Genomic DNA, 14,020 nt, shown 5'->3' on the forward strand with positions numbered 1-14,020 from the left:
CCCATGTGGGGTCGCCTGATATGAAAGTGGGGTCGTGGGAGAATTTCCCAAATCCTAAAGAAAAAAATATACACTACCATTCAAAAGTTTGGGGTCACTTAGAAATCTCCTTGAAAACATACATGAAATTAGTTACAAAATGAATAGGAAATATAGTCAAGACATTGACAAGGTTATAAATAGTGATTTTTTATTTAAATAATAATTGCGTTCTTCAAACTTTGCTATCGTTAAAGAATCCTCTATTTGCAGCAATTACAGCCTTGCAGACCTTTGGCATTCTAGTTGTCAATTTGTTGAGGTAATCTGAAGAGATTTGCTTCCTGAAGCACCTCCCACAAGTTGGATTTGCTTGATGGGCACTTCTTATGTACCATACGGTCAAGCTGCTCCCACAATGGCTCAATAGGGTTGAGATCTGGTGACTGTGCTGGCCACTCCATTATAGACAGAATACCAGCTGACTGCTTCTTCCCTAAATAGTTCTTACATAGTTTGTAGCCGTGCTTTGGGTCATTGTCCTGTTGTAGGAGGAAATTGGCTCCGATTAAGCGCCGTCCACAGGGTATGGCATGGCGTTGCAAAATGGAGGGATAGCCTTCCTTCTTCAAGATCCCTTTTACCGTGTACAAATCTCCCAATTTACCACCACCAAAGCACCCCCAGACCATCACATTGCCTCCACCATGCTTGACAGCATCTTTTCATTTTTTCTGCGTCTCATGAATGTTATTCTTTGTGATCCGAACACCTCAAACTTCGATTTGTCTGTCCATAACATTTTTTTCCAATCTTCCTCTGTCTAGTGTCTGTGTTATTTTGCCCATCTTAATCTTTTCTTTTTATTGGCCAGTCTGAGATATGGCTTTTTCTTTGCAACTCTGCCTAGAAGGCCAGCATCCCGGAGTCGCCTCTTCACTGTTGACATTGAGACGGGTGTTTTGCAGGTACTATTTAATGAAGCTGCCAGTTGAGGACTTGTGAAGCATTTGTTTCTCAAACTAGACACTCTAATGTACTTGTCCTCTTACTCAGTTGTGCACCGGGGCCTTCCACTCCTCTTTCTATTCTGGTTAGAGCCAGTTTGCGCTGTTCTGTGAAGGGAGTAGTACACTGTACGAGATCTTCAGTTTCTTGGCATTTTCTTGCATTGAATAGCCTTAATTTCTCAGAACAAGAATAGACTGACGAGTTTCAGAAGAAAGTCCTTTGTTTCTGGCCATTTTGAGCCTGTAATCGAACCCACGAATGCTGATGCTCCAGATACTCAACTAGTCTAAAGAAGGCCAGTTTTATTGCTTCTTTAATCAGAACAACAGTTTTCAGCTGTGCTAACATAATTGCAAAAGGGTTTTCTAATGATCAATTAGCCTTTTAAAATTATAAACTTGGATTAGCTAACACAACGTGCCATTGGAACACAGGAGTGATGGTTGCTGATAATGGGCCTCTGTACGCCTATGTAGATATTCCATTAAAAATCATCCGTTTCCAGCTACAATAGTCATTTACAACATTAACAATGCCTACACTGTATTTCTGATCAATTTGATGTTATTTTAATGGACAAAAAAATTGCTTTTCTTTCAAAAACAAGGACATTTCTAAGGGACCCCAAACTTTTGAAAGGTAGTGTATATACAAAAAAATCTATTATAATGTCGTGTTTGTATCTCAAAATCATTGTAATGTGGTTAACCTTAAAAAAAATTATGAAAATTATTCAGTATCTATCATGGGAAAATGCCACACTTGAATTACTCCCACAGTGAATGGCTAGGCCTGCTACGCTATGAAACCACACACTATTGCAGAGACTTTGACATTACCGGACGCAATTGATACGGTGAAAACAACATGTGAGGAGGCAGAGGCACAGAAACTCACAATATCAATATCTTTGTCAGATAACACTGTTAAACAAAGAATTTATGCTCTGAATGATTAAAAAACTCCACAACTAATGCTCTCCAATTGGACGTTAGCCGTGAGGTCCAAGATGCCCATGCATTGACTTTTGTTCGCTATGCATGTCGGGGAATTCTATTCACAAGAACATATATTTCTGTCTCACAATTCCCGAGCATGAAACGGCATAGGGGATGTTCAGTGTGCTGCGTGGCTATACTGATAAAAAACAAATGCTATGTGGAATCGACGTGGGCTTTTGCACAGATGGGGCTCCATCTATGGCAGGACGGCGGCAGGCCTCTGCACTCTAGTTATAAATGTCTCTTCCTCTGCCATATGGACGCATTGTATGATACACAAGAACAACTGCCGGCAAAAGAGCTGAGTATCTGTGGCATTGTGTTGTGTGACAAACTGCACATTTTAGAGTGGCCTTTTATTGTCCCCAGCACAAGGTGCACCTGTGTAATGATCATGCTGTTTAATCAGCTTCTTGATATGCCACACCTGTCAGGTGGATGGATTATCTTGGCAAAGGAGAAATGCTTACAAACAGGGATGTAAATACGTTTGTGCACAACATTTTAGAGAAACAAGCTTTTTGTGAGTATGGAACATTTCTGGGATATTTTATTTCAGCTCATGAAACATGGGACCAACACTTTACATGTTGCTTTTATATTTGTTTTCAGTATAGTAACTCCCTTGACTGTATAGTAGAAGCAGCATATAGAACATGTTACTTAACTTAACTGCTTCCCTCTGCTTCTTCAGTGATCAAGTCTTCAGGATAACTTAACTGCTTCCCTCTGCTTCTTCAGTGATCAATTCTTCAGGATAACTTAACTGCTTCCCTCTGCTTCTTCAGGGATCAAGTCTTTAGGATAACTTAACTGCTTCCCTCTGCTTCTTCAGGGATCAAGTCTTCAGGATAACTTAACTGCTTCCCTCTGCTTCTTCAGGGATCAAGTCTTCAGGATAACTTAACTGCTTCCCTCTGCTTCTTCAGGGATCAAGTCTTCAGGATAACTTAACTGCTTCCCTCTGCTTCTTCAGGGATCAAGTCTTCAGGATAACTCCCAGCAACAAAGAGGAGGTTCAGGTGCTGAAGAAACTCCTGGGAAACATCAAGGTAATGATGTCCTGTCTTCAATAGTCTCACTCTCTCTCTCTCTCTCTCTCTCTCTCACACACACACACACACACACACACACACACACACACACACACACACACACACACACACACACACACACACACACACACACACACACACACACACACACACACACACACACACACACACACACACAATTAATCATCATCCCTGATGATTATGACAGAGTGGTTGTTTAAAACCCCCTAAGGTCGATGTCCTTGCCATGAGGGAACCTAATTAGCAGCATAAAAAATAATTATAAAAACCTGTCAGTTTAAGCTAGAGATTTGGATTTTTGCATTGGATGTGTCTCTATCCACCGCATCCGCCCATGTCGCACTTCCGCATCTGCGGTGAAAGGTGGCAGAGCTAAAGCGGTGTTTATCAGACCATGAGACATCCTGAAAATCAGTCTTCTCACAAAATTGTCTGTAGCGTCCGAATGGTTTGGTCTACAAACTACTATGACCCCTCTGTAGAAAAATACTATGACCCCTCTACCAGTTGGAAAAATTTATGGAAATATACAGTGCCTTCAGAAAGTATTCAGACCCCTTGACTTTTTCCACATTTTGTTACGTTACAGCCTTATTCTGAAATGGATTAAAAACATGTTTTAAATCCTCAGCAATCTACACACAATAGGCCATAATGTCAAAGCGAAAACTTATTTTTTGTAGTTGTATTTTTTTTTTTATACCTTATTTACATAAGTATTCAGACCTTTTGCTATGAGACTCAAAATTGAGCTCAGGTGCATCCTGTTTCCATTGATCATCGTTGAGATGTTTCTAAAACTTGATTAGAGTCCACCTGTGGTAAATTTAATTGATTGGACATGATTTGGAAAGGCACACACCTGTCTATATAAGGTCCCACAGTTGACAGTGCATGTCAGAGCAAACACCAAGCCATGAGGTCAAAGGAATTGTCCGTAGAGCTCCGGAACAGGGTTGTGTCGAGGCACAGATCTGGAAAAGGGTACCAAAACATTTCTGAAGCATTGATGGTCCCCAAGAACACAGTGGCCTCCATCATTCTTATATGGAAGAAGTTGAGAACCACCAAGACTCTTCCTAGAGCTGGCCGTCCGATCAGCCTCAGCAACCGGGGGAGAAGGGCCTTGGTCAGGGAGGTGACCAAGAACCAGATGGTCACTCTGACAGAGCTCTAAGGTTCCTCTGTGGAGATGGGAGAACCTTCCAGAAGGACAACCATTTCTGCACCACTCCACCAACCAGGCCTTTATGGTAGAGTGGCCAGACGGAAGCCACTCCTCAGTAAAAGGCACATGACAGCCTGCTTGGAGTTTGCCAAAAGGCACCTAAAGACTCTCAAACCATGAGAAACAAGATTCTCTGGTCTGATGAAAACAAGATTGAACTCTTTGGCCTGAATGCCAAGCGTCACGTCTGGAGGAAACCTGGCTTCGTCCCTATGGTGAAGCATGGTGGTGGCAGCATCATGCTGTGGGGATGTTTTTCAGCAGCAGGGACTGGGAGACTATTCAGGATCGCGGGAAAGATGAACGGAGCAAAGTACAGAGAGATCATTGATGAAAACCTGCTCCAGAGCGTTCAGGACCTCAGACTGGGGCGAAGGTTCACCTTCCAACAGGACAACAACCCTAAGCACTCAGCCAAGACAACGCAGGAGTGGCTTCGGGAACAACTCACTGAATGTTCTTGAGTGGCCCAGTCAGAGCCCGTACTAGAATCCGATTGAGCATCTCGGGAGAGACCTGAAAATAGCTGTGCATCAACTCTCCCCATCCAACCTGACAGAGCTTGAGAGGATCTGCAAAGAAGAATGGGAGAAACTCCCCAAATAAAGGTGTGCCAAGCTTGTAGCGTCACACTCAATAATAGGAGGGACACTTCAGAACAAACTTCCTTTTTATATTTTTTGGGGACTATCTGTTGTTCCATGTAGTGAATCTGTTATTCAATGCGTTTTGTATGGGCTAATGGCAGTAAGGACAAAAATATTTGTTCATTAAAAAAAAATATATATATATTTTTTGATACATCAAGAGATCTTAAAATGCAAAATCAAATAGCTAAATTATCCTTGGTATGACCTTCTTAAAACAATTCCATATAGCTTAGTAGAACGGTAAAATAGGCCATGATAAAACCATCAACAGAGAACCATAGTTATCATACTGTAGTTAGTGTACATTCTTCTTCTGGCTAATTTTACAGAGAGGTAAATGAGGCAGTTCACGGTGCAGTCAGAAAGACATCTGGTTCATTGACCGTTGCAGTTGGAAAAACCTTCAGGCTCCTCGGAGAAGGCGAGAAAGCGTCTGCTGTGGCCTGTGACATTCCCAATACCATTTGGGAACAATTACACAGCAATGCCAGGAACACCGGCGACCTTCCTACTCTTTCTTTCCCTTGAAGATAAACTCCCAGCAGTGGGACTGATGTTATTAGTGAAGTATGAAAATAGACCTGGAACCTGCCTGGGTGGTCAAGGTTAATATATGAAAACTGAGTCGACTTTAGAATGTTTTGAGCAGTGGTGGGATATGTTGAGCAGTGTTTGTCAGTGGTGGGATATGTTGAGCAGTGTTTGTCAGTGGTGGGATATGTTGAGCAGTGTTTGTCAGTGGTGGGATATGTTGAGCGGTGTTTGTCAGTGGTGGGATATGTTGAGTGGTGTTTGTCAGTGGTGGGATATGTTGAGCGGTGTTTGTCAGTGGTGGGATATGTTGAGCAGTGTTTGTCAGTGGTGGGATATGTTGAGCAGTGTTTGTCAGTGGTGGGATATGTTGAGCAGTGTTTGTCAGTGGTGGGATATGTTGAGCAGTGTTTGTCAGTGGTGGGATATGTTGAGCAGTGTTTGTCAGTGGTGGGATATGTTGAGCAGTGTTTGTCAGTGGTGGGATATGTTGAGCAGTGTTTGTCAGTGGTGGGATATGTTGAGCAGTGTTTGTCAGTGGTGGGATATGTTGAGCAGTGTTTGTCAGTGGTGGGATTTGTTGAGCAGTGTTTGTCAGTGGTGGGATATGTTGAGCAGTGTTTGTCAGTGGTGGGCTGTCTTTAGTTGGTTTGGCTTTGGCTGTTATGGACTGTGTTGGGTCGTATTTCACGGCTAGGGCCTATTTGGTAGTGTTTTAGATATGTTTGGGGTGTGTTGGGAACTGTTTGGGCTGTTATCCTTAGCCAGGTTCAGATAGCTACAGATGTAGGATCTTAATTTGATCACCCTTTTTCAGGAGAAATGTCATGCAGGACATTTTAAACGTTTAGTGTATTTGAGGTTAAACAATTATTTTGAATGTATCAACCCCTACAATAATGTCCATTAATTATAATCAACATAATAATTGACATTTCCTGTTGCTACAGGATTAGAAGTGTAGCAAACTGGCTCAAATTAAGATCCTACATCTGTGTTAGGGTTCAGGTTTGGGCTGAACTGTCCTGACAACCAGAAATACTAGCTCAAAGAAACAAGGGACAGATAGGGGGCCAGGTCAACTGACCCATAAAAGCCATGATTTTTTAGTTCTGATGGCTAAATAACCAGATATTGTTTGGTGGACCCACCATGTTGGTCTTGGTCTGGCCTGAGTCTGTGTCTAAGGAGGGACAGTGGGCCTGAAGACCCTGGAGATGGCGGCTACTGTTTGGACAGCTGCTGTTTTTCTTAGTTTATCCGCGTTGCGCCGCAACGTCCTCTGTGCCAAAGTCACACTCCTCACCTTCACAGAGAGACTGAAGCCAAACAGAGAGAGGAGGCCCTTAAGTGTCACAATATTTAATTGTTGATTCTTATAAATGGATGCCTGTCCACAAAAATACTGAATATGTTGTGCTAGAAATTGTTATATAAGTAAAGATGTTCCTTTCCGTGCTTTGAATTGTTGATACTGAGACCATCAAGTGCTACCTCTTATGATAGATCTGTCTAGTGTCAAATGATAGATAGGTCTAGCTTCTCCTGAATCATAAACACTCCAATTGAACTTCATCTTAGCTGCCTTTTGTAGGAGCCAAACATCTACAGTATGTCTCAGAACTGAACTGACGCCTACAGTAGGCCCACTACCTTCCTTTACAGGATTGCCATAAACCATAACAAAACTACCTCAATTTAAAGGTATCCTATAACCGCAAATAAAATCATGTAAACAATCAAGTGATAAAGCATCTAATCCACTGGGATTATATTTCCTAATAAAGCTAAGGAATGCATCTATAAGAGCCTTTACTGTAAACAATTATTGAAAACTGTAACTTGGATCATAGGAGGGCTTCGTAGAGTGAACCATGTTATCTGATAGTGATACACAAGTGATGCTTGGGCATGTGCTGTTTGATTTGTGAGACCGACAAAGAGATGGAGATGTGGAAACATTTACAGTAACAATAGTGCTCTTGGTCATTTGGAAATGCAGCATATAAATTGCAACCGTATCCATTTATGTTGGCTTGGAGTAGCAGAGAAAAGCCGAGGGACCCCATACCATTCTCTTGTGGAACGTTTTTTTGTACCCCTTGTAGCTTGTAGTTTATTTCAAAGCGGGTGCATTGCTTTCTGTTAACTATTAAATTAATGATCTCTTAATAGGCATTTGTGCCAGTCTGTATGATTCTACTCCCGTGCTGAAACCAGAGCCAGCTGGAGCTATGAGACGCTCAGTTCCCGTCAAAGTAAATCACTGAATCGCTGATTCATGCTCCCAAAAAGGTTTATTTTAGAGCGTGGTTGGTTATTATCTTTATGTAAAACCTTGGTTTTGGAGAGCATCAATGGCTGGTCCAGGGTCGACATATCTGTGTTTATTTGGCTGCTAATAGATGGCTAATGTGTAGGTTATACCAGCTCCAGCTAGCGGTGCTATCTCTTGGCAGCAACTGAAAGGAGAGGCTTTGCTGGCTGCTAACCAGGGGTCAAACAGCAGGGTGTGGGATGTAGAAGGCAGAGGGATGGCTTGACTGGGCTATTAATTGTGTGTGTGTGTGTGTGTGTGTTTGTGTGTGTGTGTGTGTGTGTGTGTGTGTGTGTGTGTGTGTGTGTGTGTGTGTGTGTGTGTGTGTGTGTGTGTGTGTGTGTGTGTGTGTGTGTGTGTGTGTGTGTGTGTGTGTGTGTGTGTGTGTGTGTGTGTGTCGTCATCAGCATTCCCTTGACCTGCTCGTCAATCCGTAACCCATAGCATTGATCTAGACTCCAGGTCATAGTGTGCTGTGGAGAACAGCCTTGAATGTTAAAGCTTTGCTATTGTCTATCTTCCCAGAAGCCCTGGGTTTGTTAGCAGGAGGAACTGTGGGTTCAGGAAGGGGAGCAAGGTTTGGGTGGTGCAGGAGTGTCTCACCGTGTCTTACGGACAATCTGTGTGTGTCCGTGGATCCCTATTACTAACTAACTCTCTCTCTCTGTTTCGGTCTCTGTCTCTCCGTCTCTCTCTCTCTCCCTCTCAGGTCGACCTATGGCAGCCCAACAGTGCCTCTCTGATCCGACACAATGCCACTGTGGACGTGCACGTGAGACGGAACGACACACGAGGGCTACGGACACGCCTCCAGAAAGAACACATCGATTTTAAGTAAGGGCTTAGAGACTACTCCATATTTCACCCTGAACAGTAAAGACAATGACCATAATAACATCAGAGCCATTACTAGCCCGGTGCCCCTCCGCCTCACCACTCCCCCTGTCGTTAACCCATCCACTCCCACAGGAAGAGGAACATCTGTTCCCCAAAAAGGGTGTCGCGAGGTGCCTTTTCAAAGCACACATGCACACATGCACACACACAAAACACACACACAAAACACACACACAAAACATGGACTACAACCCTATTCGCTTTCAAAAGCAGCCCTTTCATCTTTTCTCCCCATCAATCATCACAATGATGGAGTTTATCAAAGAAGCCACAGCCAGAAATACTCCCATTGTCATCCCTATCCTCAGGGAAGACTTTACTCCTCTCTCTCTCTGGCTCTCGCTCTCTCTGGCTCTCTCTCTCTGGCTCTCTCTCTGGCTCTCTCTCGGGCTCGCTCTCTCTCTGGCTCTCTCTCTCTCTGGCTCTCTCTCTGGCTCTGGCTCTCTGGCTCTCTCTCTGGCTCGCTCTCTCTCTGGCTCTCTCTCTGTCTCTCTCTCTCTGGCTCTCTCTCTGGCTCTCTCCTCTCTTTCTCTCTCTTGCTCTCTCTCTCTCTCTTGCTCTCTCTCTCTCTCTTGCTCTCTCTCTCGCGCTCTCTCTCTCTCTCTCTCTCTCTCGCTCTCTCTTTCTCTCTCCTCTCTTTCTCTCTCTCACTCTTTCTCTCTCGCTCTCCTCTTGCTCCTTCTCTTGCTCTCTCCTCTTTCTCTCGCTCTCTCGCTCGCTCACTCTCTTGCTCTCTCATGCTCGCTCTCTTGCTCGCTATCTCGCTCTCTTGCTCACTCTCTCTCTTTCTTTCTTGCTCGCTCTCTCTCGTTCTCTCTTGCTCTCGCTCTCTCTTTCTCTCTCGCTCTCTCTCTTGCTCTCTCTCTCGCTCTCTCTCTCTCACGCTCTCTTGCTCTCTCATCTCTCCTTCCTTTGACTATTCATAGATGTATATTTCCTCAGTATGGGCCAGGGAGCCATAGAGATCTGAGGCTGGTGGGGTGATGGGTTTCAGTATTTACAGTCTGAGAGCGTTTGGGGGATAATTTGTATTAGATGAAAAAAGCTATGGGTGATGAGTTCACATGAGAGGGGACTTAAATCCCGCATCTTAGCTGGGAAATACAACTGCGTGTAGTTATTCATAAAATGTCATGCATTCAAACACTTTGATTTCTGTCCACATTTTTCTGTTTTGTCATCCTGTGGTCAATGTTAGCTGAGCTAGACTATGACAAAACTACTCTCATCTCATTTGTGGGATGTCAAAGAATGTCAATGACAGATGTAGCCTTTCCTGATGTTATGAGAATAGTTTTTACCGAATAAGTGTCTCTCCACGCTGTCTCTCCACGCTAGGACACGCTGTCTCTCCACGCTGTCTCTCCACGCTAGGACACGCTGTCTCTCCACTCTAGGACACGCTGTCTCTCCACGCTAGGACACGCTGTCTGTCCAAGCTAGGACACGCTGTCTCTCCACGCTAGGACGCGCTGTCTTTCCACGCTAGGACGCGCTGTCTCTCCACGCTAGGACGCGTTGTCTCTCCACGCTAGGACGCGCTGTCTCTCCACGCTAGGACGCGCTGTCTCTCCACGCTAGGACGCGCTGTCTCTCCACGCTAGGACGCGCTGTCTCTCCACGCTAGGACGCGCTGTCTCTCCACGCTAGGACGCGCTGTCTCTCCACGCTAGGACGCGCTGTCTCTCCACGCTAGGACACACTGTCTCTCCACCCAAGGACGCGCTGTCTCTCCACAGAAGGACAAAGTCACTGGTCTCTCTGCTTAGTTTTCTTACTTGAATAAACAAAGTTATGATAAGAGGAAGATCATCAAGACTAAAATGTATTTTCAATAAAAACATGACCCTAAAACACACTTACGCTCCTCTCGCCACAGGGTGTTCATATCTAACCTTCAGAAGGAAATTGAAAAGCAGACGGGACATCGCTCTTCCCGCAAGAGGAGGTCTGAATCCCAATATGACTATGAGGTGTACCACTCTCTGGAGGAGGTAGGTGGGAGACAAACACATACACACACACACACACTTTTCACCCCAAACCCACAGCTCTTTGCTGTTTATTTCTCTAGAGAAACCAGGGGTCTTTGAGATGTGTGCATTTGCATCCAGCTTCCTGAATGTTGAATCTATGATCCCCATTGTCACGGCCCGAATGCATTCCACTGTGAGATAGGGGGAACCAGGGAGACTTTCCAACTGCCTTCACCAACCCATCATTACACAGCGTTGAACCCATCCTCACACACACATACACACACACCCACACACACACACACACACACGCGCACACACACACACACATGCAAACACATCAATGATCTATGATTTACACTGCTCATACATTTATACAAAAGGCAGACCGTATCAGTTGGTTTCAGATTCAAGCACATTTCATATCTTAAGTCTCTAATGTGATACATCTTGAACCTTTTGAAGTGGGCCAAAAACATCCCTTTACATTCATCATCTGTATGTAGCGTGGCCACACTGTTCTCCACACACCATTCTAGAGAGGGGGAAATACTTTCCACCACCTCCGTCCAGGGCTGTTAAGGGTCTGTATAGTTCAGTGTGTTAGATTAAGGGTCTGTATGGTTCAGTGTGTTAGATTAAGGGTCTGTATGGTTCCGTTCAGTGTGTTAGATTAAGGGTCTGTATAGTTCAGTGTGTTAGATTAAGGGTCTGTATAGTTCAGTGTGCTAGATTAAGGGTCTGTATAGTTCAGTGTGTTAGATTCAGGGTCTGTATGGTTCAGTGTGTTAGATTAAGGGTCTGTATGGTTCAGTGTGTTAGATTAAGGGTCTGTATAGTTCAGTGTGTTAGATTAAGGGTCTGTATAGTTCAGTGTGCTAGATTAAGGGTCTGTATAGTTCAGTGTGTTAGATTAAGGGTCTGTATAGTTCAGTGTGCTAGATTAAGGGTCTGTATGGTTCAGTGTGTTAGATTAAGGGTCTGTATAGTTCAGTGTGTTAGATTAAGGGTCTGTATAGTTCAGTGTGCTAGATTAAGGGTCTGTATAGTTCAGTGTGTTAGATTAAGGGTCTGTATAGTTCAGTGTGCTAGATTAAGGGTCTGTATAGTTCAGTGTGTTAGATTCAGGGTCTGTATAGTTCAGTGTGTTAGATTCAGGGTCTGTATAGTTCAGTGTGTTAGATTAAGGGTCTGTATAGTTCAGTGTGTTAGATTAAGGGTCTGTATGGTTCAGTGTGTTAGATTAAGGGTCTGTATAGTTCAGTGTGTTAGATTAAGGGTCTGTATAGTTCAGTGTGCTAGATTAAGGGTCTGTATAGTTCAGTGTGCTAGATTAAGGGTCTGTATAGTTCAGTGTGTTAGATTCAGGGTCTGTATAGTTCAGTGTGTTAGATTAAGGGTCTGTATAGTTCAGTGTGTTAGATTAAGGGTCTGTATGGTTCAGTGTGTTAGATTAAGGGTCTGTATGGTTCAGTGTGTTAGATTAAGGGTCTGTATAGTTCAGTGTGTTAGATTAAGGGTCTGTATAGTTCCGTTCAGTGTGTTAGATTAAGGGTCTGTATAGTTCAGTGTGTTAGATTAAAGGAAAACATAGGGGTAACTGAGTGGGTGTGAAGACACATGGAAAGAATTGAATGGTTATATTACAAAAATGGGGACCTACGTGCTATCAGCTCCAGGATCAGTGTGTGTGTGCGTGCCCGTGTCAGTGTGTGTGTGTGTGTGTGTGTGTGTGTGTGTGTGTGTGTGTGTGTGTGTGTGTGTGTGTGTGTGTGTGTGTGTGTGTGTGTGTGTGTGTGTGTGTGTGTGTGTGTGTGTGTGTGTGTGTGTGTGTGTGGTGTGTGTGTGTCGATTCCCCCATGGAATTAGCTACAACAAAGATTTACTGCCATGCTGCCTGGCGTGAAATGTGCAAGGCCTACTGTTATAGGATGGCCTATCCTGGTGCCTTGTTATCTGATAGGCTGGCCTATCCTGATGCCTTGTTATCCTCATTCTAATGGCTAAATGACCATATCATTAGTCTTTTAGCTTTTTGAGTTTCTCTACTTAGATCCAGAGTTGGATGTTTGAGATGAACAGGACCCATCCTCACCTGGTGGACATGTTCTCTATAGGGAGGTCATATGAAGGCAGGCCCCTCTATATACTTCAGGTAGGACACACACACACACACACACACACACACACACACACACACACACACACACACACACACACACACACACACACACACACACACACACACACACACACACACACACACACACACACACACACACACACACACACACACACACACACACACTATGTTGGTTAACTGACTGTTGTCCTCTCCTGTCCTGTTAGCTAGGAAAGAGAACACGGTCCTATAAGAAGGCCGTGTGGATAGACTGTGGGGTCCACGCCAGAGAGTGGATCGGACCAGCCTTCTGTCAGTGGTTTGTCAAAGAGGTAAGTTCCTTTCGTCTGCCTTGACAAGTCCTTAAGGGAAGCAGTGTCTGCTCTGCTGTTTTTACCTTGCTTTCTAATATGAGACTGACCAGCAGGACTGTGGTCCTGGAGGCTGGGAGCTGTGCACCTCTTACTTACTTACTTACTGTAGACAACATTGTAAATCACAGTGTTTTAACCTTTTTAAACCTGTGTTGCTCTGTAGTCAAAGGAGTCCATAAGTGAGCAGTTTCACAATCCAAATTATCTAAACAACACTTTGGTTGTTGAACGTATCCAAAATAATAGCTGGGGAAGCTGCTGCCTGCTGTCTGTCTCTGGTGCTGTCTGTCTCTGCTGCTGTCTCTGGTGCTGTCTGTCTCTGGTCCTGTCTGTCTCTGGTCCTGTCTGTCTCTGGTGCTGTCTGTCTCTGGGGCCGTCTGTCTCTGGGGCCGTCTGTCTCTGGGGCCGTCTGTCTCTGGGGCCGTCTGTCTCTGGGGCCGTCTGTCTCTGGTGCTGTCTGTCTCTGCTGCTGTCTCTGGTGCTGTCTGTCTCTGGTCCTGTCTGTCTCTGGTCCTGTCTGTCTCTGGTGCTGTCTGTCTCTGGGGCCGTCTGTCTCTGGGGCCGTCTGTCTCTGGGGCCGTCTGTCTCTGGGGCCGTCTGTCTCTGGTGCCGTCTGTCTCTGCTGCTGTCTGTCTCGGCTGCTGTCTGTCTCTGCTGCCGTGTCTGGTGCCGTCTGCCTCTGGTGCCGTCTGTCTCTGGGGCTGTCTGTCTCTGGTGTCGTCTGTCTCTGGTGCCGTCTGTCTCTGGTGCCGTCTGTCTCTGGTGCCGTCTCCCTCTGGGGCCGTCTCCCTCTGGGGCCGTCTCCCTCTGGGGCCGTCTGCCTCTGGTGCCGTCTGTCTCTGGTGCCGTCTGTCTCTG

General features: G+C 44.9%; 1 protein-coding gene across 1 annotated transcript in view; it reads left to right on the top strand.

Annotated features, from left to right (window-relative positions):
- LOC139583406 (carboxypeptidase A6-like) overlaps positions 1-14,020 on the top strand; it is a 36,851-nt gene that overhangs the window by 12,775 nt on the left and 10,056 nt on the right. Inside the window, exons 2-6 of the mRNA XM_071414460.1 lie at positions 2,968-3,043; positions 8,503-8,627; positions 10,570-10,684; positions 12,720-12,821; positions 13,016-13,120. Coding sequence (XP_071270561.1) covers positions 2,968-3,043; positions 8,503-8,627; positions 10,570-10,684; positions 12,720-12,821; positions 13,016-13,120 — 523 coding nt within the window. The remainder of the gene's footprint in view (positions 1-2,967; positions 3,044-8,502; positions 8,628-10,569; positions 10,685-12,719; positions 12,822-13,015; positions 13,121-14,020) is intronic.

Source organism: Salvelinus alpinus, chromosome 8 (assembly GCF_045679555.1).
Source record: "Salvelinus alpinus chromosome 8, SLU_Salpinus.1, whole genome shotgun sequence".
Taxonomy (NCBI): Eukaryota; Metazoa; Chordata; class Actinopteri; order Salmoniformes; family Salmonidae; genus Salvelinus; species Salvelinus alpinus.